We start from the raw sequence: 20,807 nt of genomic DNA, 5'->3' as shown, positions 1-20,807 counted from the left end.
GGAAGCTGCGTCGCGACCGCTGCATCCTGCCGGTGGTGAAGCAGATGGACACGGTGGCGGCGGAGTGGCCCGCCACCACCAACTACCTGTACCTCACCTACCACGGCGGCGAGGACGACCTGGGCTTCGGACAGCAGCACGTCATGGTCCTCGGCTCCGGCGTCTACCGCATCGGCAGCAGCGTGGAGTTCGACTGGTGCGCCGTGGGGTGCATCATGGAGCTGCGCAAGGTGAGGACGGGGGGGACGGGGGGCGGGGGGGGACGGAGGGGATGTGGGGGGCGGAGGGGACAGGAGGGGATGTGGGGGGCGGAGGGGATGATGGCGATAGGGGACGGGGGGGCGGAGTGGACGATGGCGGTGGAGGGTATGGAGGGGACAGGAGGGGACGAGGGGGGGCGGAGGGGACGATGGCGGTGGAGGGTATGGAGGGGACGGGGGGGCAGAGGGGACGGGGGGGGACGGAGGGGATGTGGGGGGCGGAGGGGACAGGAGGGGATGATGGCGACAGGGGACGAGGGGGCGGAGGGTACAGAGGGGACGAGGGGGGGCAGAGGGGACGATGGTGGTGGAGGGTATGGAGGGGACGGGGGGGCAGAGGGGACGGGGGGGCGTAGGGGGAGCAAGGGGGACGGAGGGGACAGGAGGGGATGATGGCGACGGGGCGGAGGGTACAGAGGGGACGAGGGGGGGCGGAGGGGACGATGGTGGTGGAGGGTATGGAGGGGACGGGGGGGGCAGAGGGGACGATGGTGGTGGAGGGTATGGAGGGGACGGGGGGGCAGAGGGGACGGGGGGGCGTAGGGGGAGCAAGGGGGACGGAGGGGACAGGAGGGGATGATGGCGACAGGGGGCGGAGGGTACAGAGGGTACGAGGGGGGGCGGAGGGGACGATGGTGGTGGAGGGTATGGAGGGGACGAGGGGGGGCAGAGGGGACGATGGTGGTGGAGGGTATGGAGGGGACGGGGGGGCAGAGGGGACGGGGGGGCAGAGGGGACGGGGGGGCGTAGGGGGAGCAAGGGGGACGGAGGGGACAGGAGGGGATGATGGCGACAGGGGGCGGAGGGTACAGAGGGGACGAGGGGGGGCGGAGGGGACGATGGTGGTGGAGGGTATGGAGGGGACAGGAGGGGGAAAGGGGGGGCGGAGGGTACAGAGGGGACGAGGGGGGGCAGAGGGGACGATGGTGGTGGAGGGTATGGAGGGGACGGGGGGGCAGAGGGGACGGGGGGGCGTAGGGGGAGCAAGGGGGACGGAGGGGACAGGAGGGGATGATGGCGACGGGGCGGAGGGTACAGAGGGGACGAGGGGGGGCGGAGGGGACGATGGTGGTGGAGGGTATGGAGGGGACGGGGGGGGCAGAGGGGACGATGGTGGTGGAGGGTATGGAGGGGACGGGGGGGCAGAGGGGACGGGGGGGCGTAGGGGGAGCAAGGGGGACGGAGGGGACAGGAGGGGATGATGGCGACAGGGGGCGGAGGGTACAGAGGGGACGAGGGGGGGCGGAGGGGACGATGGTGGTGGAGGGTATGGAGGGGACGAGGGGGGGCAGAGGGGACGATGGTGGTGGAGGGTATGGAGGGGACGGGGGGGCAGAGGGGACGGGGGGGCAGAGGGGACGGGGGGGCGTAGGGGGAGCAAGGGGGACGGAGGGGACAGGAGGGGATGATGGCGACAGGGGGCGGAGGGTACAGAGGGGACGAGGGGGGGCGGAGGGGACGATGGTGGTGGAGGGTATGGAGGGGACAGGAGGGGGAAAGGGGGGGCGGAGGGTACAGAGGGGACGAGGGGGGGCGGAGGGGACGATGGCGGTGGAGGGTATGGAGGGGACAGGAGGGGGAAAGGGGGGGCGGAGGGTACAGAGGGGACGAGGGGGGGCGGAGGGGACGATGGTGGTGGAGGGTATGGAGGGGACAGGAGGGGGAAAGGGGGGGCGGAGGGTACAGAGGGGACGAGGGGGGGCGGAGGGGACGATGGCGGTGGAGGGTATGGAGGGGACAGGAGGGGGAAAGGGGGGGCGGAGGGTACAGAGGGGACGAGGGGGGGCGGAGGGGACGATGGCGGTGGAGGGTATGGAGGGGACAGGAGGGGGAAAGGGGGGGCGGAGGGGACGAGGGGGGGCGGAGGGGACGATGGTGGTGGAGGGTACAGAGGGGACGAGGGGGGGCGGAGGGGACGATGGCGGTGGAGGGTATGGAGGGGACGAGGGGGGGCGGAGGGGACGGGGGGGGACGGAGGGGATGTGGGGGGCGGAGGGGACAGGAGGGGATGATGGCGACAGGGGACGAGGGGGCGGAGGGTACAGAGGGGACGCGGGGGGGCGGAGGGGACGATGGTGATGGAGGGTATGGAGGGGACGGGGGGGCAGAGGGGACGGGGGGGCGTAGGGGCAGCAAGGGGGACGGAGGGGACAGGAGGGGATGATGGCGACAGGGGGCGGAGGGTACAGAGGGGACGAGGGGGGGCGGAGGGGACGATGGTGGTGGAGGGTATGGAGGGGACGGGGGGGGCGGGGGGGACGATGGTGGTGGAGGGGACAGGAGGGGGGGCGGAGGGGACGAGGGGGGCGGGGGGGACGATGGTGGTGGAGGGTATGGAGGGGACAGGAGGGGGAAAGGGGGGGACGATGGTGGTGGAGGGTATGGAGGGGACAGGAGGGGGAAAGGGGGGGACGATGGTGGTGGAGGGGACAGGAGGGGGGGCGGGGGGGACGAGGGGGGCGGGGGGGACGATGGTGGTGGAGGGTATGGAGGGGACGGGGGGGACGATGGTGGTGGAGGGGACAGGAGGGGGGGCGGGGGGGACAGGGGGACGGTACCACGTCTCACCACTTGTCTCCCAGATGGGCTACAAGACCATCATGGTGAACTGCAACCCCGAGACCGTCAGCACCGACTACGACATGTGTGACCGTCTCTACTTCGACGAGATCTCCTTCGAGGTGAGAACCATCTAGACCTGGAGAACCTTTCAAACCTGTTCTGGAGGAACCTGCAGAACTGTCTAAAACCTGTTCTGGAGGAACCTGGAGAACTTTTAAAACCTGTTCTGGAGGAACCTGGAGAACTTTTAAAACCTGTTCTAGAGGAACCTGGAGAACTTCTAAAACCTGTTCTAGAAGAACCTGGAGAACTTCTAAAACCTGTTCTGGAGGAACCTGGAGAACGTTTAAAACCTGTTCTGGAGAACTTTTAAAACCTGTTCCAGAGAACTTTTTAAAACCTGTTCTAGAGAACTTTTAAAACCTGTTCTAGAAGAACCTGGAGAATGTTTAAAACCTGTTCTGGAGAACTTTTAAAACCTGTTCTAGAGAACTTTTAAAACCTGTTCTAGAGAACTTTTAAAAACCTGTTCTAGAGAACTTTTAAAACCTGTTCTAGAGAACTTTTAAAACCTGTTCTAGAGAACTTTTAAAACCTGTTCTAGAGAACTTTTAAAAACCTGTTCTAGAGAACTTTTAAAAACCTTAAAAACCTGTTCTAGAGAACTTTTAAAACCTGTTCTAGAGAACTTTTAAAACCTGTTCTAGAGAACTTTTAAAACCTGTTCTAGAGAACTTTTAAAAACCTGTTCTAGAGAACTTTTAAAAACCTGTTCTAGAGAACTTTTAAAAACCTGTTCTAGAGAACTTTTAAAACCTGTTCTAGAGAACTTTTAAAACCTGTTCTAGAGAACTTTTAAAACCTGTTCTAGAGAACTTTTAAAACCTGTTCTAGAGAACTTTTAAAACCTGTTCTAGAGAACTTTTAAAACCTGTTCTAGAGAACTTTTAAAAACCTGTTCTAGAGAACTTTTAAAACCTGTTCTAGAGAACTTTTAAAACCTGTTCTAGAGAACTTTTAAAACCTGTTCTAGAGAACTTTTAAAACCTGTTCTAGAGGTACCTGGAGAACTTTTAAAACCTGTTCTAGAGGTACCTGGAGAACTTTTTAAAACCTGTTCTCAAGGTACCTGGAGAACTTTTTGAAACCTGTTCTCGAGGTATCTGGAGAACTTGTTAAAACCTGTTCTAGAGAACTTGTTAGAACCTGTTCTCGAGGTATCTTGAGCGGTTCTCGCGGTGCTCCAGGTGGTGATGGACATCTACGAGAGGGAGAACCCCGAGGGCGTGATCCTGTCCATGGGCGGCCAGCTGCCCAACAACATCGCCATGTCGCTGCACCGCCAGCAGTGCCGCATCCTGGGAACCTCGCCCGAGTTCATCGACTGCGCCGAGAACCGCTTCAAGTTCTCCCGCATGCTGGACACCATCGGCATCAGCCAGCCGCAGTGGAAGGAACTCTCCGAGACCGAGGTACGACCGGCACTCCGCAGAACCCCCCCCCCACCCCCCCCGGGCCAGTACTGACGTCCCCCCCCCCCCCCCCGTCGCCCTCAGTCCGCCATGAAGTTCTGCGAGAAGGTGGGGTACCCTTGCCTCGTGCGCCCGTCCTACGTCCTGAGCGGAGCCGCCATGAACGTTGCCTACGGCGACGGCGACCTGGAGAAGTACCTGAGCAGCGCCGTGGCCGTGTCCAGAGAACACCCCGTGGTCATCTCCAAGTTCATACAGGAGGCCAAGGTACACGCTCTGCACGCTCTGCACGGTTCCACTCCTTGCCGTTTGATTTATGTAGCAGCAAATACGACACAGAACCAGACCTGGGTAGAGAACCTTGTAGAACCAGACTCTGGTAGAAAACCTTGTAGAACCAGACCTGGGTAGAGAACCTTGTAGAACCAGACTCTGGTAGAAAACCTTGTAGAACCAGACTCTGGTAGAAAACCTTGTAGAACCAGGCTCTGGTAGAGAACCTTGTAGAACCAGGCTCTGGTAGAAAACCTTGTAGAACCAGACTCTGGTAAAGAACCTTGTAGAACCAGGCTCTGGTAGAGAACCTTGTAGAACCAGGCTCTGGTAGAGAACCTTGTAGAACCAGACCTGGGTAGAGAACCTTGTAGAACCAGGCTCTGGTAGAAAACCTTGTAGAACCAGACGCAGTAAATTCAAAATGGCGGCCTGTGGCTCCCCAGGAGATCGACGTGGACGCGGTGGCGTGCGACGGCGTGGTGATGGCCATCGCCGTGTCGGAACACGTGGAGAACGCCGGCGTTCACTCCGGCGACGCCACGCTGGTGACGCCCCCCCAGGACCTGAACCAGAAGACCATGGACCGGATCAAGATGATCGTCCACGCCATCGGGCAGGAGCTGCAGGTCACCGGACCCTTCAACCTGCAGCTCATCGCCAAGGTGAGGCGGCGGCGGTTCTCTGTATTGCTGTCTATTAAAGTCCTCGTGGAACGTAAAACACTACTTTGCAAAAAACCATAGTTGGGTTCTACTTGTACGGTTCCTCCGACTGTTGTCACATAACAAAGTTATTTGAATTTTGAATCTCCAGCCGAGGAAGTCGGAGGAATCCTTCTTCGTGGGCGGAGCCTATGTGTGACATCACGAGTTGTGCAGATCTCGATCTGTTGTGTTTATATCGGCTTGTTTCCTCTTAAATATCAAAGTTTTTACAGTGTTTTGAAGTTCTAGTCGGCGTTTTATGAGCCTTGATGAAAGATTGAGCCTGGAAGAGACCAGAGAGGAGGAAAGGAGGAGGGTGGTGGGAGCGGCTAGCGGCTAACCGCTAACTCGGGCGGCTAGTAGCCGATCCAGTAACACCTGGACTCTTCAGTGATTCCAGTCTTCTAGCTCTTGGACGTGTTGGATCCAGGAAGCCGGTCGTTCTGCCAAAAGTCCGGAGCCTCAAAGCCTCAAAGGTGAAAAGTGGCGGCTGCTGAGGCGAGGAGACGAGGACGAATGGAGGACGAAGCGTCTTCTGCTTCCTCAAACATGTTCCAGACGGGGTCACCGATGGCAGAACCACCTTCTGTGTCTTCTTCATCAATCACTGGGTTTGAAATGACCATGATGATGAAATCTGGTTCAATTCAGCCTCTTCGTGGTCAAAACTCTGATCCTCCATAATGTAAACACAACTTGGGCGTGTGCACAACTCGTGATGTCACTCTGTTATTGTCAGAAGCTCCGCCCAGCAGAGGAAATAGCGCCGTTTAGCGGCTATTTTCTCTCAGATTGTCGTGTTTTAACATTTTACCTTCAGCCAGTTAGCAGGAAAACGTTCTAGAAGAGACACCAGAGGGTTCTGGAGGTGGAACCTTCATCTCACCGGGACTTTAAGGTGCGGTGTTGTTGCTCCGCCCCCCCAGGACGACCAGCTGAAGGTGATCGAGTGCAACGTGCGAGTTTCCCGCTCCTTCCCCTTCGTGTCGAAGACTCTGGGAGTGGACCTGGTCGCCATGGCGACGCAGGCCATCATGGGCGAGGAGGTGGAGCCCGTGGGCCTCATGAGAGGGAAGGGCGTCGTGGGGGTGAAGGTAAGGTCTGGCGGCGCGGCGTCTCCGGCTCGTTCGGGCCGGCGTGCGGGGGGGGCTTGACTCTCCCGTCCCCCGCAGGTCCCCCAGTTCTCCTTCTCGCGGCTGGCCGGCGCCGACGTGGTTCTCGGCGTGGAGATGACGAGCACCGGGGAGGTGGCGTGCTTCGGCGAGAACCGGTACGAGGCCTACCTGAAGGCCATGCTGTCCACCGGGTTCAAGATCCCCAAGAAGAACATCCTGCTGTCCATCGGCAGCTACAAGGTAAGGACAGGTTGTCCCTCGAGGTCGTCCCTTCTGGAACCCGCGAGGAGACGTGGGACAGAACTGAGAGGAACCCTGGTTGTTCTCCGCAGAACAAGAGCGAGTTGCTGCCGACGGTCCAGGCTCTGGAGGCGATGGGGTACGACCTGTACGCCAGCGTGGGAACGGCCGACTTCTACACGGAGCACGGCGTCTCGGTAAACCATTCCACTGCTTTCAGACGAGCTCAATACCGAAGGTACCCAAGATATCGGTCGAGGGGAACGTCGTTCTCCTTCATTCCAGGGGAACGTTGTTCTTCATCGCTCTCGGTTACCATTGTTTTCCACCGGTCGAGGTCAACGTTCTTCCCCCTAGCGGTCAGTAGTAGCCTCATCGCTCGAGGTTACGGTGGTTCTGTATCGGTAGAGGTTCCCATTGTTCTTTATCGGTGGTTCTGTATCGGTAGAGGTTCCTATTGTCCTTTATCGTTGGTTCTGTTTCGGTAGAGGTTCCCATTGTTCTTTATCGTTGGTTCTGTTTCGGTAGAGGTTCCCATTGTTCTTTATCGTTGGTTCTGTTTCGGTAGAGGTTCCCATTGTTCTTTATCGTTGGTTCTGTTTCGGTAGAGGTTCCCGTTGTCCTTTATTGGTCGTTCTGTATCGGTAGAGGTTCCCGTTGGTCTTTATCGGTGGTTCTGTATCGGTAGAGGTTCCCATTGTTCTTTATCGGTGGTTCTGTATCGGTAGAGGTTCCTATTGTCCTTTATCGTTGGTTCTGTTTCGGTAGAGGTTCCCATTGTTCTTTATCGTTGGTTCTGTTTCGGTAGAGGTTCCCATTGTTCTTTATCGTTGGTTCTGTTTCGGTAGAGGTTCCCATTGTTCTTTATCGTTGGTTCTGTTTCGGTAGAGGTTCCCGTTGTCCTTTATTGGTCGTTCTGTATCGGTAGAGGTTCCCGTTGGTCTTTATCGGTCGTTCTTCGCCACTCGAGCGGACCGTTGTGGCAGCGGACCGTTGTGGCAGCGGACCGTTCCGGCAGCGGACCGTTCCGGCAGCGGACCGTTCCGGCAGCGGACCGTTGTGACAGCGGACCGTTGTGGCAGCGGACCGTTCCGGCAGCGGACCGTTGTGGCAGCGGACCGTTGTGACAGCGGACCGTTCCGGCAGCGGACCGTTCCGGCAGCGGACCGTTGTGGCAGCGGTGTGGTCAGCGGTGTGGTCAGCGGTTGTGTGGCGGCTGCAGGTGACGGCGGTGGACTGGCCGTTCGAGGAGGACGGCGAATGTTCCACGACGAGGGAGAAGCAGCGCAGCATCATGAACTACCTGGAGGAGAACCACTTCGACCTGGTGGTCAACCTCTCCATGAGGAACAGCGGGGGGCGCCGCCTCTCCTCCTTCGTCACCAAAGGCTACCGCACCCGGCGCATGGCCATCGACTACTCCGTGCCGCTCATCATCGACATCAAGTGCACCAAGCTGTTCGTGCAGGTGAGTCGCCGCCGCCGTCGAGGCGCCGCCGCCGAGGCATCGAGGCGCCACCGTCCCGGCGACTGACGGGAAGCTTGTTGTGGGTTTTTTCTCAGGCTCTCCGGCAGGTCGGACGCTTTCCTCCCGTCAAGACGCACGTCGACAGCATGACGTCACAGACGCTCGTCCGCCTGCCGGGTGAGTCGCTGAACACTTCTGCACGCGCTCAGTAGAGACCGTCACAACGATCCGTCCTCCGTGGTGTCATGGCTGCCAGGGGACTCTCCTGGGACTTGGTACTTTTATTTTGATAAGAATCCAACTTGGTAGTTTTATTTTGACAGTCACCATGATAACAATCCAACTTGGTACTTTTATTGTGACGGTCACCGTAATAACAATCCTACTTGGTGCTTTTATTTTGACGGTCACCATAATAACAATCCCACTTGGTGGTTTTATTTTGACAGTCACCGTAATAACAATCCAACTTGGTGCTTTTATTTTGACAAGAATCCAACTTGGTAGTTTTATTTTGACAGTCACCATGATAACAATCCAACTTGGTACTTTTATTGTGACGGTCACCGTAATAACAATCCAACTTGGTACTTTTACTTTGACAGTCACTGTAATAACAATCCAACTTGGTACTTTTACTTTGACGGTCACGGTGATAACAGTCCAACTTGGTACTTTTATTTTGGCGGTCACCGTGATAACAGTCCAACTTGGTACTTTTACTTTGACGGTCACCGTAATAACAATCCCACTTGGTACTTTTACTTTGACGGTCACCGTGATAACAGTCCAACTTGGTGCTTTTATTCTGGCGGTCCCCTCCGGATGCCTCCCAGGTCTGATCGATGTCCACGTCCACCTCCGGGAGCCCGGGGCCACCATGAAGGAGGACTTTGCGTCGGGGACGGCGGCCGCCCTGGCCGGCGGCGTGACCCTGGTGTGCGCCATGCCCAACACGTCGCCCGCCGTCACCGACGCCGACAGTCTGGCTCTGGCGCAGAAGGTAGGGCCGCCTTGCCCGCCAGGCGGAACCGGAGCCCCGGGACGTCTCCGGGGCGTCTCCGGGGACAAGCGAGAGTTGTGTCTGACGCTGCGTCTCGTCCTCAGCTCGCCCGGCTGGGCTGCCGCTGCGACTACGCTCTGTACCTGGGCGCCGCCGCCGACAACGCCGCCGTGCTGCCGGCGCTCGCCAGCCAGAGCGTCGGGCTGAAGATGTACCTGAACGACACCTACTCCACCCTCAAGATGGACAACGTCTCCCTGTGGATGGAGGTCGGCTGGACTCTTTGTTTATTAGACAACAACAACAACAACAACAAGTGTCCCACAATATCCGTTTCCAATAGGAATGTAATCTGATACCTGAGTCCTGAAACTCACAGCCGGGAATCTGGTATCGGCAAGTATATAGGTTATTACTGGTATCGGTACTCGGTTTCAAGTATCTAAAATTAGTACTGGTATCGATACTCGGTATCAAGTATCTAAAATTAGTACTGGTATCGGTACTCGGTATCAAGTATCTAAAATTAGTACTGGTATCGGTACTCGGTATCAAGTAGTTCAAGGTTAGTACTGGTATCGTGTCCCTAGTTTCAACGTACCTCTGTCATGTTTTTCCCAAGTCCTGGTGTCGGAGCTCCTCCAGTTCAGTCGGTTCCGTCAGTTCTGTTGGTTCCGTCGGTTCCGTCAGTTCTGTCGGTTCCGTCAGTTCTGTCAGTTATGTTGGTTCCGTCGGTTCCGTCAGTTCCATCGGTTCTGTCAGTTATGTTGGTTCCGTCAGTTCCATCGGTTCCGTCAGTTCTGTCAGTTCTGTCGGTTCCGTCGGTTCTGTCAGTTCTGTTGGTTCCGTCGGTTCTGTTGGTTCCGTCAGTTCCATCGGTTCCGTCAGTTCTGTCTGTTCCGTCGGTTCCGTCAGTACTGTTGGTTCCGTCGGTTCTGTTGGTTCCGTCAGTTCCATCGGTTCCGTCAGTTCTGTTGGTTCCGTCGGTTCCGTCAGTACTGTTTGTTCCGTCAGTACTGTTGGTTCCGTGGGTCCGCTGGGCGCAGTAGCAGCTCTGAGGTTCCTGGCGGTTCCTGACGGTTCTTGTCCTGCAGCACTTTGAGAAATGGCCGAAGCTGCTGCCCATCGTGGCGCACGCCGAGAAGCAGACGGTCGCCGCCATCCTGATGGTGGCGCAGTTGTACCAGAGGCCCGTCCACATCTGCCACGTGGCCAAGAAGGAGGAGGTGAGGCCCCGCCCCCGTCCGCCGCGCCACCGCCTTACCCGGGAAGCCCCGCCCCCTCACCGAGCTCCTCCCGCTCCCCCCAGATCGCCATCATCCGGGCCGCGAAGCAGAAGGGCATCCAGGTGACGTGCGAGGTGGCGCCGCATCACCTCTTCCTGTGCGGCGAGGACGTGGCGGCCATCGGCGCCGGGCGGGCGCAGGTCCGGCCCTCGCTGGGGACCCGCGAGGACATGGAGGCGCTGTGGGAGAACATGGACATCATCGACTGCTTCGCCACCGACCACGGTAGGTCCCGGCGGGGCCACGGCGCCGACCTTTGATCATTGACCTTTGACCTTTGATCTTTGACCCCTCCCCCCCCCCCACAGCCCCGCACACGCTGGAGGAGAAGAGCAGCGAGCGGCCGCCGCCCGGCTTCCCCGGCCTGGAGACCATGCTGCCGCTGCTGCTCACCGCCGTCAGCGACGGACGCCTCACCCTGGACGACATCATCACCCGTCTCCATGACAACCCCCGCCGCATCTTCAACCTGCCGCCGCAGGACAACACATATGTGGAGGTACACACACACACACACACACACACACTGTCACAGTAACACACACACACTCACAGTGACCCGGTGTGTGTGTCCAGGTGGACTTGGAGCAGGAGTGGGTGATTCCTCCCATGATGCAGTTCACCAAGTCCAAATGGACGCCGTTCGAGGGGATGAAGGTGAAGGGGAAGGTCCGGCGGGTGGTGCTGAGGGGGGAGGTGGCCTACATCGACGGACAGGTGAGCAGCGGCCAATCACAGTCCAGACCACAGACACGCCCCCCCCCCGCACTGTCTCACTGTGTGTGTGTGTGTGTGTGTGTGTGTGTGTGTGTGTGTGTGTGTGTGTGTGTGTGTGTGTGTGTGTGTGTGTGTGTGTGTGTGTGTGTGTGTGTGTGTGTGTGTGTGTGTGTGTGTGTGTGTGTGTGTGTGTGTGTGTGTGTGTGTGTGTGTGTGTAGGTGCTGGTCCCTCCAGGTTATGGAGAAGACGTGAAGTCGTGGCCGGTCGCTGCTTCTCTTCACTCTGACCTCGTTAAAGATCCTCCTCGGGTTGGTCTCCTCCTTTGTCTACCTCCTTTTATCTTTGTTTACCTGCTTTGATCTTTGTTTACCTTCTTTGTCTCTTTGTTGACCTCCTTTTATCTTTGTTTACCTTTTTCTTTTTCTTTACCTTTGACTCTATATTTACCTTCTTTGACTCTTTATTTACCTTCTTTGATCTTTGTTTACCTTCTTTTTCTCTTTATTTACCTTCTTTTATCTTTGTTTACCTTCTTTTTCTCTTTATTTACCTTCTTTGACTCTTTATTTACCTTCTTTTATCTTTGTTTACCTTATTTTTCTCTTTATTTACCTTCTTTTATCTTTGTTTACCTTCTTTTTCTCTTTATTTACCTTCTTTTCTCTTTGTTTACCTTCTTTGACTCTTTATTTACCTTCTTTGACTCTTTATTTACCTTTTATCTTTGTTTACCTTATTTTTCTCTTTATTTACCTGCTTTGATCTTTGTTTACCTTCTTTGACTCTTTGTTGACCTCCTTTTATTTTTGTTTACCTTTTTCTTTTTATTTACCTTTGACTCTTTATTTACCTTCATTTTCTCTTTATTTACCTTCTTTGACTCTTTATTTACCTTCTTTTATCTTTGTTTACCTTCTTTTTCTCTTTATTTACCTTCTTTTATCTTTGTTTACCTTCTTTTTCTCTTTATTTACCTTATTTTATCTTTGTTTACCTTCTTTGACTCTTTATTTACCTTCTTTGACTCTTTATTTACCTTCTTTTATCTTTGTTTACCTTATTTTTCTCTTTATTTACCTGCTTTGATCTTTGTTTACTTTCTTTGACTCTTTGTTGACCTCCTTTTATCTTTGTTTACCTTTTTCTTTTTCTTTACCTTCTTTTATCTTTGTTTACCTTCTTTGACTCTTTATTTACCTTCTTTTATCTTTGTTTACCTTATTTTTCTCTTTATTTACCTTCTTTTATCTTTGTTTACCTTCTTTGACTCTTTATTTACCTTCTTTGACTCTTTATTTACCTTCTTTTATCTTTGTTTACCTTATTTTTCTCTTTATTTACCTGCTTTGATCTTTGTTTACCTTCTTTGACTCTTTGTTGACCTTCTTTTATCTTTGTTTACCTTCTTTTATCTTTGTTTACCTTCTTTGACTCTTTATTTACCTTCTTTTTCTCTTGACTTACAATAAAACCTCCACCAATCAAGTGCGCGGCTCCAGATTCTACTTCCTGTCGAGTCATCGTTGTGTTGTTGTTGTTGTTGTTGTTTTCCCTCCCAGACGCCGGAGCACAGCCGCCCCACGCCGCCGCGGGACGCCACGGTTCGCTCGCGGGCGGCGAGCCCCCGCCGCGCTGCAGAGGGCCGCTTCCTGCTGCCGGCCCGGGTCCACCGCTCCTCCGACCCCGGGCTGCCCCCAGGTACCCCCGCTGCCCTCAGGCTCTGTCGCCATGGCAACATGTCGCAATCGTCTGTGTTCTGAAGGGAAACGTGTGGCGGCTCTGCCTTGTAGTACCTCTTTCTACCACTGGGTGGTGCGGTGAGGCGGCCAGAGAAAGAGCAGTTTATTCATTTTATTTATCTATTTAGTTATTTAATTTTGAAATTAGAAAATATTTTATTTATGTATTTAATAGATTTTTTTATATTTTATTTTATATTAAAATGTTTATTTATTTTACATTTCATTTCATAAAATGTTATATATTTTTTATTTATTCTATATTAAAATGTATTTATTTTACATTTCATAAAATTCTTTTTTATATTTTGTTAGGGTTAATACCTCTTTCTACCACTGGGTGGTGCGGTGAGGCGGCCAGAGAAAGAGCAGTTTATTCATTTTATTTATCTATTTAGTTATTTAATTTTGAAATTAAAAAAAATATATTTATGTATTTAGTTGAATTTTTTTAATTTAATTTTATATTAAAATGTATTTATTTATTTTACATTTCATTTAATTATCTTTTATATATCTTTTATTTGTTTTATATTATTTTATATTATTTGTTAATAAAATTATATGAGTAAGTATTATTTATTATTTCTGTCATTAAGACAGTAAAACAAAACGTCAGCAGAATTTAAATTGAAAGCAGAAATAAAATGTGACTTAAATGTAAATTTCTTCTTCGTTGTATTCTGAGAATTACGGTAGAATATCTGCTGCATTTCACCGTATTTCCCAGAACATCAGTCCCAGGTGTTCCAGAGGTTGGGCTGCTGTGACTCCGTCCTCACAGTGTCGTACCGCCTGTGGCCACTAGGCGTCACTGTGGCTGCTGGAGAACCTTCTGAGCCTCTGTGTTCCTCCCTGGTTCTCCAGAGCTGCTCATGCTTCCTCCGAGCGGCGCCGGCGACGGCTACGGGCTGCCGCCGCCTCTGTCCCGCCTCCTCTCCCCGCAGGCCGGGGCCGGAGCTCCGCCCCCCGGACAGCTCCACCCACAGACCTCGCCGCTGCTCCACCCGCTGGTGGGGCAACACATCCTGACGGTCAGCCAGTTCAGCAAGGAGCAGGTGGGATTATAGAGCATCTTCCTCCTCTGATCCAGATTATAGAGCATCTTCCTCCTCTGATCCGGATTATAGAGCATCTTCCTCCTCTGATCCGGATTATAGAGCATCTTCCTCCTCTGATCCGGATTATAGAGCATCTTCCTCCTCTAGTCCAGATTATAGAGCATCTTCCTCCTCTAACATCAGATTATAGAGCATCTTCCTCCTCTAACATCAGATTATAGAGCATCTTCCTCCTCTAGTCCAGATTATAGAGCATCTTCCTCCTCTAACAACAGAGTATAGAGCATCTTCCTCCTCTAACACCAGATTATAGAGCATCTTCCTCTGATCCAGATTATAGAGCATCTTCCTCCTCTGATCCAGATTATAGAGCATCTTCCTCCGCTAACATCAGATTATAGAGCATCTTCCTCCTCTAGTCCAGATTATAGAGCATCTTCCCCCTCTAACACCAGATTATAGAGCATCTTCCTCCTCTAGTCCAGATTATAGAGCATCTTCCCCCTCTAACAACAGAATATAGAGCATCGTCCTCCTCTGATCCAGATTATAGAGCATCTTCCTCCTCTAACATCAGATTATAGAGCATCTTCCTCCTCTAGTCCAGATTATAGAGCATCTTCCTCCTCTAACATCAGATTATAGAGCATCTTCCTCCTCTAATCCAGATTATAGAGCATCGTCCTCCTCTAGTCCAGATGATAGAGCATCTTCCCCCTCTAGTCCAGATGATAGAGCATCTTCCCCCTCTAGTCCAGAGGATAGAGCATCTTCCCCCTCTAACAACAGATGATAGAGCATCTTCCCCCTCTAGTCCAGAGGATAGAGCATCTTCCCCCTCTAATCCCTGTGCTCCTCCCCAGATGTCCCACCTCTTCAACGTTGCTCACACGCTGCGTCTGTTGGTCCAGAAGGAGCGAAGCCTCGACATCCTGAAGGTAACGAGGAGAAACGGGTCCCGGACTGGATGGTAGCAGCTCTACTGGTGGGCGGGGCCCGGCTGACTGGTGGGCGGGGCCCGGCTGACTGGTGGGCGGGGCCCGTGTTGTGTCCAGGGGAAGGTGATGGCGTCCATGTTCTACGAGGTCAGCACTCGCACCAGCAGCTCGTTCGCGGCGGCGATGCAGCGTCTGGGCGGCTCCGTGGTGCACTTCAGCGAGGCGACGTCGTCGGCGCAGAAAGGCGAGTCGGTGGCCGACTCGGTGCAGACCATGAGCGGCTACGCCGACGTGCTGGTCCTCCGCCACCCGACGCCCGGCGCCGTGGAGGTACGTCGCCAGTCGCTAACTGTAGAGCTACGTAAGGTAGAGCCCATTTAGCATCGCTAGAACCCATTTAGCATCACGAGAACAGATTTATCATTTCTAGAACCGAGTTAGCATCTCTAGAACCAATTTAGCATCGCTAGAACCAATTTAGCATCTCTAGAACCAATTTAGCATCGCTAGAACCAATTTAGCATCTTTAGAACCGATTTATCATCACGAGAACAGATTTATCATTTCTAGAACCGAGTTAGCATCTCTAGAACCAATTTAGCATCTCTAGAACCAATTTAGCATCTCTAGAACCAATTTAGCATCGCTAGAACCAATTTAGCATCGCTAGAACCCATTTAGCATCACGAGAACAGATTTAGCATCGCGAGAACCGATTTAGCATCACGGCAACCCATTTAGCATCGCTAGAACCGATTTAGCATCTCTAGAACCAATTTAGCATCTCTAGAACCGATTTAGCATCGCTAGAACCAGATTAGCATCGCTAGAACCCATTTAGTATCGCGAGAACCGATTTAGCATCATGAGAACAGATTTAGCATCGCGAGAACCGATTTAGCATCATGAGAACAGATTTAGCATCTCTAGAACCGATTTAGCATCGCCAGAACCGGATTAGCATCGCTAGAACCCATTTAGTATCGCTAGAACCAATTTAGTATCGCTAGAACCCATTTAGCATCGCGAGAACCTGTTTAGCATCGCTAGAACCCATTTAGCATCGCTAGAACCCATTTAGCATCGCTAGAGCCAATTTAGCATCGCTAGAACCGGATTAGCATCGCTAGAACCAATTTAGTATCGCTAAAACCCATTTAGCATCTCTAGAACCCATTTAGCATCGCTAGAACCGGATTAGCATCGCTAGAACCAATTTAGTATCGCTAGAACCCATTTAGCATCTCTAGAACCCATTTAGCATCGCTAGAACCGATTTAGCATCGCTAGAACCGGATTAGCATCGCTAGAACCAATTTAGCATCGCGAGAACCCATTTAGCATCGCTAGCATTTTAGCCGAACATCGATGTCCAATGACGTTGGAGCCCGACATTGTTTTTCCCGTTTCCGTGGAAACGAAAATCGTGGAAACACGGAACCTGACTGGGCCGGTGTGTTCCCCAGAGCGCGTCGCGTCACTGCCGCAAGCCGGTGATCAACGCGGGGGACGGCGTGGGCGAACACCCCACCCAGGCCCTGCTGGACGTCTTCACCATCCGGGAGGAGCTGGGCACCGTGAACGGCATGACGGTGAGCCTCCGCGCTGAACTTTGATCCTTTGATCCTTTGATCCTTTGACCTTGAGCCGACGGTCGCCCCGCCCCCCCGCCACCAGATCACCATGGTGGGCGACCTGAAGCACGGCCGCACCGTCCACTCGCTGGCCAAGCTGCTGACCCAGTACCGCATCGCGCTGCGCTACGTCGCCCCCAAGAACCTGCACATGCCGGCCGAGATCATCCGCTACGTGGCGTCCAGGGGCGTCAAGCAGGTGAGGGGGGGGGGGGGAGGGGCACCTGGTGGTGGGGGGGGGGACCCAGGGGGGAGGGGGTTCCGGTGTGACGGCAGAACGTCTTCTCTGCAGGAGGAGTTCGACACCCTGGAAGAAGCTCTGCCCGACACCGACGTTCTCTACATGACCCGGATCCAGAAGGAGCGGTTCGGTTCCGAGGAGGAGTACCGGGCGGTGAGTTCCTCTCTGTTCCTCTCGGTTCTCTAATCCTCCCCATACAACGTAGAACATTGATTTGTTATTGAGTCGCCGTCGAACGTCGATTTGTTATCGAGTCGCCGTAGAACGTCGGCACGTCGCCGTAGAACGTCGATTTGTTATCGAGTCGCCGTAGAACGTCGGCACGTCACCGTAGAATGTCGATTTGTTATTGTGTCGCGTTAGAACGTCGGCACGTCGCCGTAGAACTTCGATTTGTTATCGAGTCGCCGTAGAACGTCGGCACGTCGCCGTAGAACGTGGATTTGTTATTGTGTCGCGTTAGAACGTCGGTACGTCGCCGTAGAACATGGATTTGTTATTGTGTCGCGTTAGAACGTCGGTACGTCGCCGTAGAACGTGGATTTGTTATTGTGTCGCGTTAGAACGTCGGCACGTCACCGTAGAACGTGGATTTGTTATTGTGTCGCGTTAGAACGTCGGCACGTCGCCGTAGAACTTCGATTTGTTATCGAGTCGCCGTAGAACGTCGGCACGTCGCCGTAGAACGTGGATTTGTTATTGTGTCGCGTTAGAACGTCGGTACGTCGCCGTAGAACATGGATTTGTTATTGTGTCGCGTTAGAACGTCGGTACGTCGCCGTAGAACGTGGATTTGTTATTGTGTCGCGTTAGAACGTCGGTACGTCGCCGTAGAACGTGGATTTGTTATTGTGTCGCGTTAGAACGTCGGTACGTCGCCGTAGAACGTGGATTTGTTATTGTGTCGCGTTAGAACGTCGGCACGTCACCGTAGAACGTGGATTTGTTATTGTGTCGCGTTAGAACGTCGGCACGTCGCCGTAGAACGTGGATTTGTTATTGTGTCGCGTTAGAACGTCGGTACGTCAGTTAATTCCTGTCTGGACGTTCTGTCGTCTGTGTTTCACTGGTTAATGTCGCAGAGGAGAACCCTGCGGTTCTCCCGGGGAACAGCAGGGGGCGGGTGGTGGAGGAGAACCCTGCGGTTCTCCCGGGAGAACAGCAGGAACCCTGCGGTGACTGTGTGACTGTGTTCCAGTGCTTCGGTCAGTTTGTTCTCACGCCGCACATCATGACGGCCGCCAAGAGGAAGATGGTGGTGATGCACCCGCTGCCCCCGGGTCAACGAGATCAGGTGACACACACACACACACACACACACACACACACACACACACACACACACACACACAGATGTAGCACGGCTAAGCTAACCCGCTGTGTGTCTCAGTGCGGAGGTGGACTCGGACCCGCGGGCGTCGTACTTCCGCCAGGCGGAGAACGGCATGTACATCCGTATGGCCCTGCTGGCCACCGTACTGGGCCGCTGAGGGGCGCAGTGCCGCTGGTGGCCACCGGGGGGGGGGGACGCTGCAGCCGCTGCTCCTCCGGAGGGTTCCCAGTGGAGAAATGGCCGCCGCTCCGGACAGGAAGCTCCGTCGCTGGTTCAGGGACCAATCAGGATGCTGCTGCTCTTCCTCTCCTCTTCCTCTCCTCTTCCTCCTCTCCTCTTCCTCCTCTCCTCTTCCTCTCCTCTTCCTCCTCTCCTCTTCCTCCTCTTCCTCTTTCTGGAGGAAAACGTCAATCAATCAATAAAGTTCCACTGTTTGCAGACGACGTCTTTGTTTCCATTTTCTGCAGCGACTGAAGGGGCGGAGTCACACCGTCAGCCTGGTCACATGACCTGGAGTATCACTGGATCACCGATACCAGGATCAGTACTGCTACCGATACCTGTTAATACTGGTATCTGTTAATACTGGTATCTGTGTTGGTATTGGTCCTGGTATCAGACCGATACTGCATGGAGTACTGGTACTCATGAAGTACTGTGATACTAGAATGAAGGAAGAACATGAAGTACTGTGATACTAGAATGAAGGAAGAACATGAAGTACTGTGATACTAGAATGAAGGAAGAACATGAAGTACTGTGATACTAGAATGAAGGAAGAACATGAAGTACTGTGATACTAGAATGAAGGAAGAACATGAAGTACTGTGATACCAGAAGAAGTACCTGGAGGTAGAAAGTATGAAGAGTCGAAACAAACTGATTCTGCTGAAGGAAGTTTGGAATTGTCTTGTTTCCTTCATCCCTCCATCACTCCTCCTCCTCCTCCTCCCTCCATCACTCCTCCTCCTCCTCCCTCCATCACTCCTCCTCCTCCTCCTCCCTCCATCACTCCTCCTCCCTCCATCACTCCTCCTCCTCCTCCCTCCATCACTCCTCCTCCTCCTCCCTCCATCACTCCTCCTCCTCCTCCCTCCATCACTCCTCCTCCCTCCATCACTCCTCCTCCTCCTCCCTCCATCACTCCTCCTCCTCCTCCCTCCATCACTCCTCCTCCTCCTCCCTCCATCACTCCTCCTCCTCCTCCCTCCATCACTCCTCCTCCTCCTCCCTCCATCACTCCTCCTCCTCCTCCCTCCATCACTCCTCCTCCTCCTCCCTCCATCACTCCTCCTCCTCCCTCCATCACTCCTCCTCCTCCCTCCATCACTCCTCCTCCTCCCTCCATCACTCCTCCTCCTCCTCCCTCCATCACTCCTCCTCCCTCCATCACTCCTCCTCCTCCCTCCATCACTCCTCCTCCTCCCTCCATCACTCCTCCTCCTCCTCCCTCCATCACTCCTCCTCCTCCTCCCTCCATCACTCCTCCTCCTCCCTCCATCACTCCTCCTCCTCCTCCCTCCATCACTCCTCCTCCTCCTCCCTCCATCACTCCTCCTCCTCCTCCCTCCATCACTCCTCCTCCCTCCATCACTCCTCCTCCTCCTCCCTCCATCACTCCTCCTCCTCCCTCCATCACTCCTCCTCCCTCCATCACTCCTCCTCCTCCTCCCTCCATCACTCCTCCTCCTCCTCCCTCCATCACTCCTCCTCCCTCCATCACTCCTCCTCCTCCTCCCTCCATCACTCCTCCTCCTCCTCCCTCCATCACTCCTCCTCCTCCTCCCTCCATCACTCCTCCTCCTCCTCCCTCCATCACTCCTCCTCCCTCCATCACTCCTCCTCCTCCTCCCTCCATCACTCCTCCTCCTCCTCCCTCCATCACTCCTCCTCCTCCTCCCTCCATCACTCCTCCTCCCTCCATCACTCCTCCTCCTCCTCCCTCCATCACTCCTCCTCCTCCTCCCTCCATCACTCCTCCTCCCTCCATCACTCCTCCTCCTCCTCCCTCCATCACTCCTCCTCCTCCCTCCATCACTCCTCCTCCTCCTCCCTCCATCACTCCTCCTCCTCCTCCCTCCATCACTCCTCCTCCTCCTCCCTCCATCACTCCTCCTCCTCCTCCCTCCATCACTCCTCCTCCCTCCATCACTCCTCCTCCGCCTCTTCCCCCGTCCTCCTCGTCCTCCTCCTCCTCCCCCCCCCTCCTCTCCTCCACCAGCTGTAGACAACAGGTGTCGTTCCTCCTCATCACAATGTTCAGCTCCCCTCAATAGGGGGCGGGGCTTCCTGTGGGGGCGGGGCTTAGGATTAGGGTGAGGAGGGCCTTTGTTTGGGCAGAAGAACAGGGTGACCTGAGCAGATGGTGTGTGTGTGTGTGTGTGTGTGTGTGTGTGTGTGTGTGTGTGTGTGTGTGTGTGTGTGTGTGTGTGTGTGTGTGTGTGTGTGTGTGTGTGTGTGTGTGTGTGTGTGTGTGTGTGTGTGTGTGTGTGTGTGTTCCTGAGGGAAACAGCTGCTTCTTCTGATCAGCAGAACTAAAAACCACCAAGAACCTCAGATCCTGACGGGGAGGAACCGTCCTGTGGAGAACCGGGTTCCTGTGGAGAACCGGGTTCCTGTGGAGGACCGGGTTCCTGTGGAGAACCGGGTTCCTGTGGAGGACCGGGTTCCTGTGGAGAACCGGGTTCCTGTGGAGGACCGGGTTCCTGTGGAGAACCGGGTTCCTGTGGAGGACCGGGTTGTGGGTCTCCAGGATTC

The 20,807-nt window shown here is 54.3% G+C and overlaps 1 protein-coding gene across 1 annotated transcript; it reads left to right on the top strand.

Annotated features, from left to right (window-relative positions):
- Positions 1 to 8: 8 nt before the first annotated feature.
- cad (carbamoyl-phosphate synthetase 2, aspartate transcarbamylase, and dihydroorotase) lies at positions 9 to 18,354 on the top strand (the record flags this gene model as incomplete). The annotated part of the gene is given in 27 exon segments (XM_080521647.1): positions 9 to 230; positions 2,843 to 2,941; positions 4,070 to 4,294; positions 4,379 to 4,561; positions 5,014 to 5,232; positions 6,201 to 6,368; positions 6,447 to 6,629; positions 6,722 to 6,826; positions 7,852 to 8,097; positions 8,193 to 8,274; positions 8,934 to 9,100; positions 9,205 to 9,369; positions 10,195 to 10,326; positions 10,410 to 10,611; positions 10,695 to 10,885; positions 10,963 to 11,103; positions 11,323 to 11,412; positions 12,664 to 12,802; positions 13,711 to 13,901; positions 14,768 to 14,842; positions 14,960 to 15,172; positions 16,309 to 16,434; positions 16,520 to 16,675; positions 16,769 to 16,870; positions 17,916 to 17,990; positions 17,992 to 18,011; positions 18,108 to 18,354. Coding segments are annotated over 27 exon segments (4,017 nt in total), but the record flags the coding sequence as incomplete, so codon positions are not given.
- Between the last annotated feature and the right edge of the window lie 2,453 nt (positions 18,355 to 20,807).

Source organism: Blennius ocellaris (genome assembly GCF_963422515.1).
Source record: "Blennius ocellaris genome assembly, contig: SCAFFOLD_249, whole genome shotgun sequence".
Taxonomy (NCBI): Eukaryota; Metazoa; Chordata; class Actinopteri; order Blenniiformes; family Blenniidae; genus Blennius; species Blennius ocellaris.
This window is presented reverse-complemented; position numbering and strand designations above follow the sequence as displayed.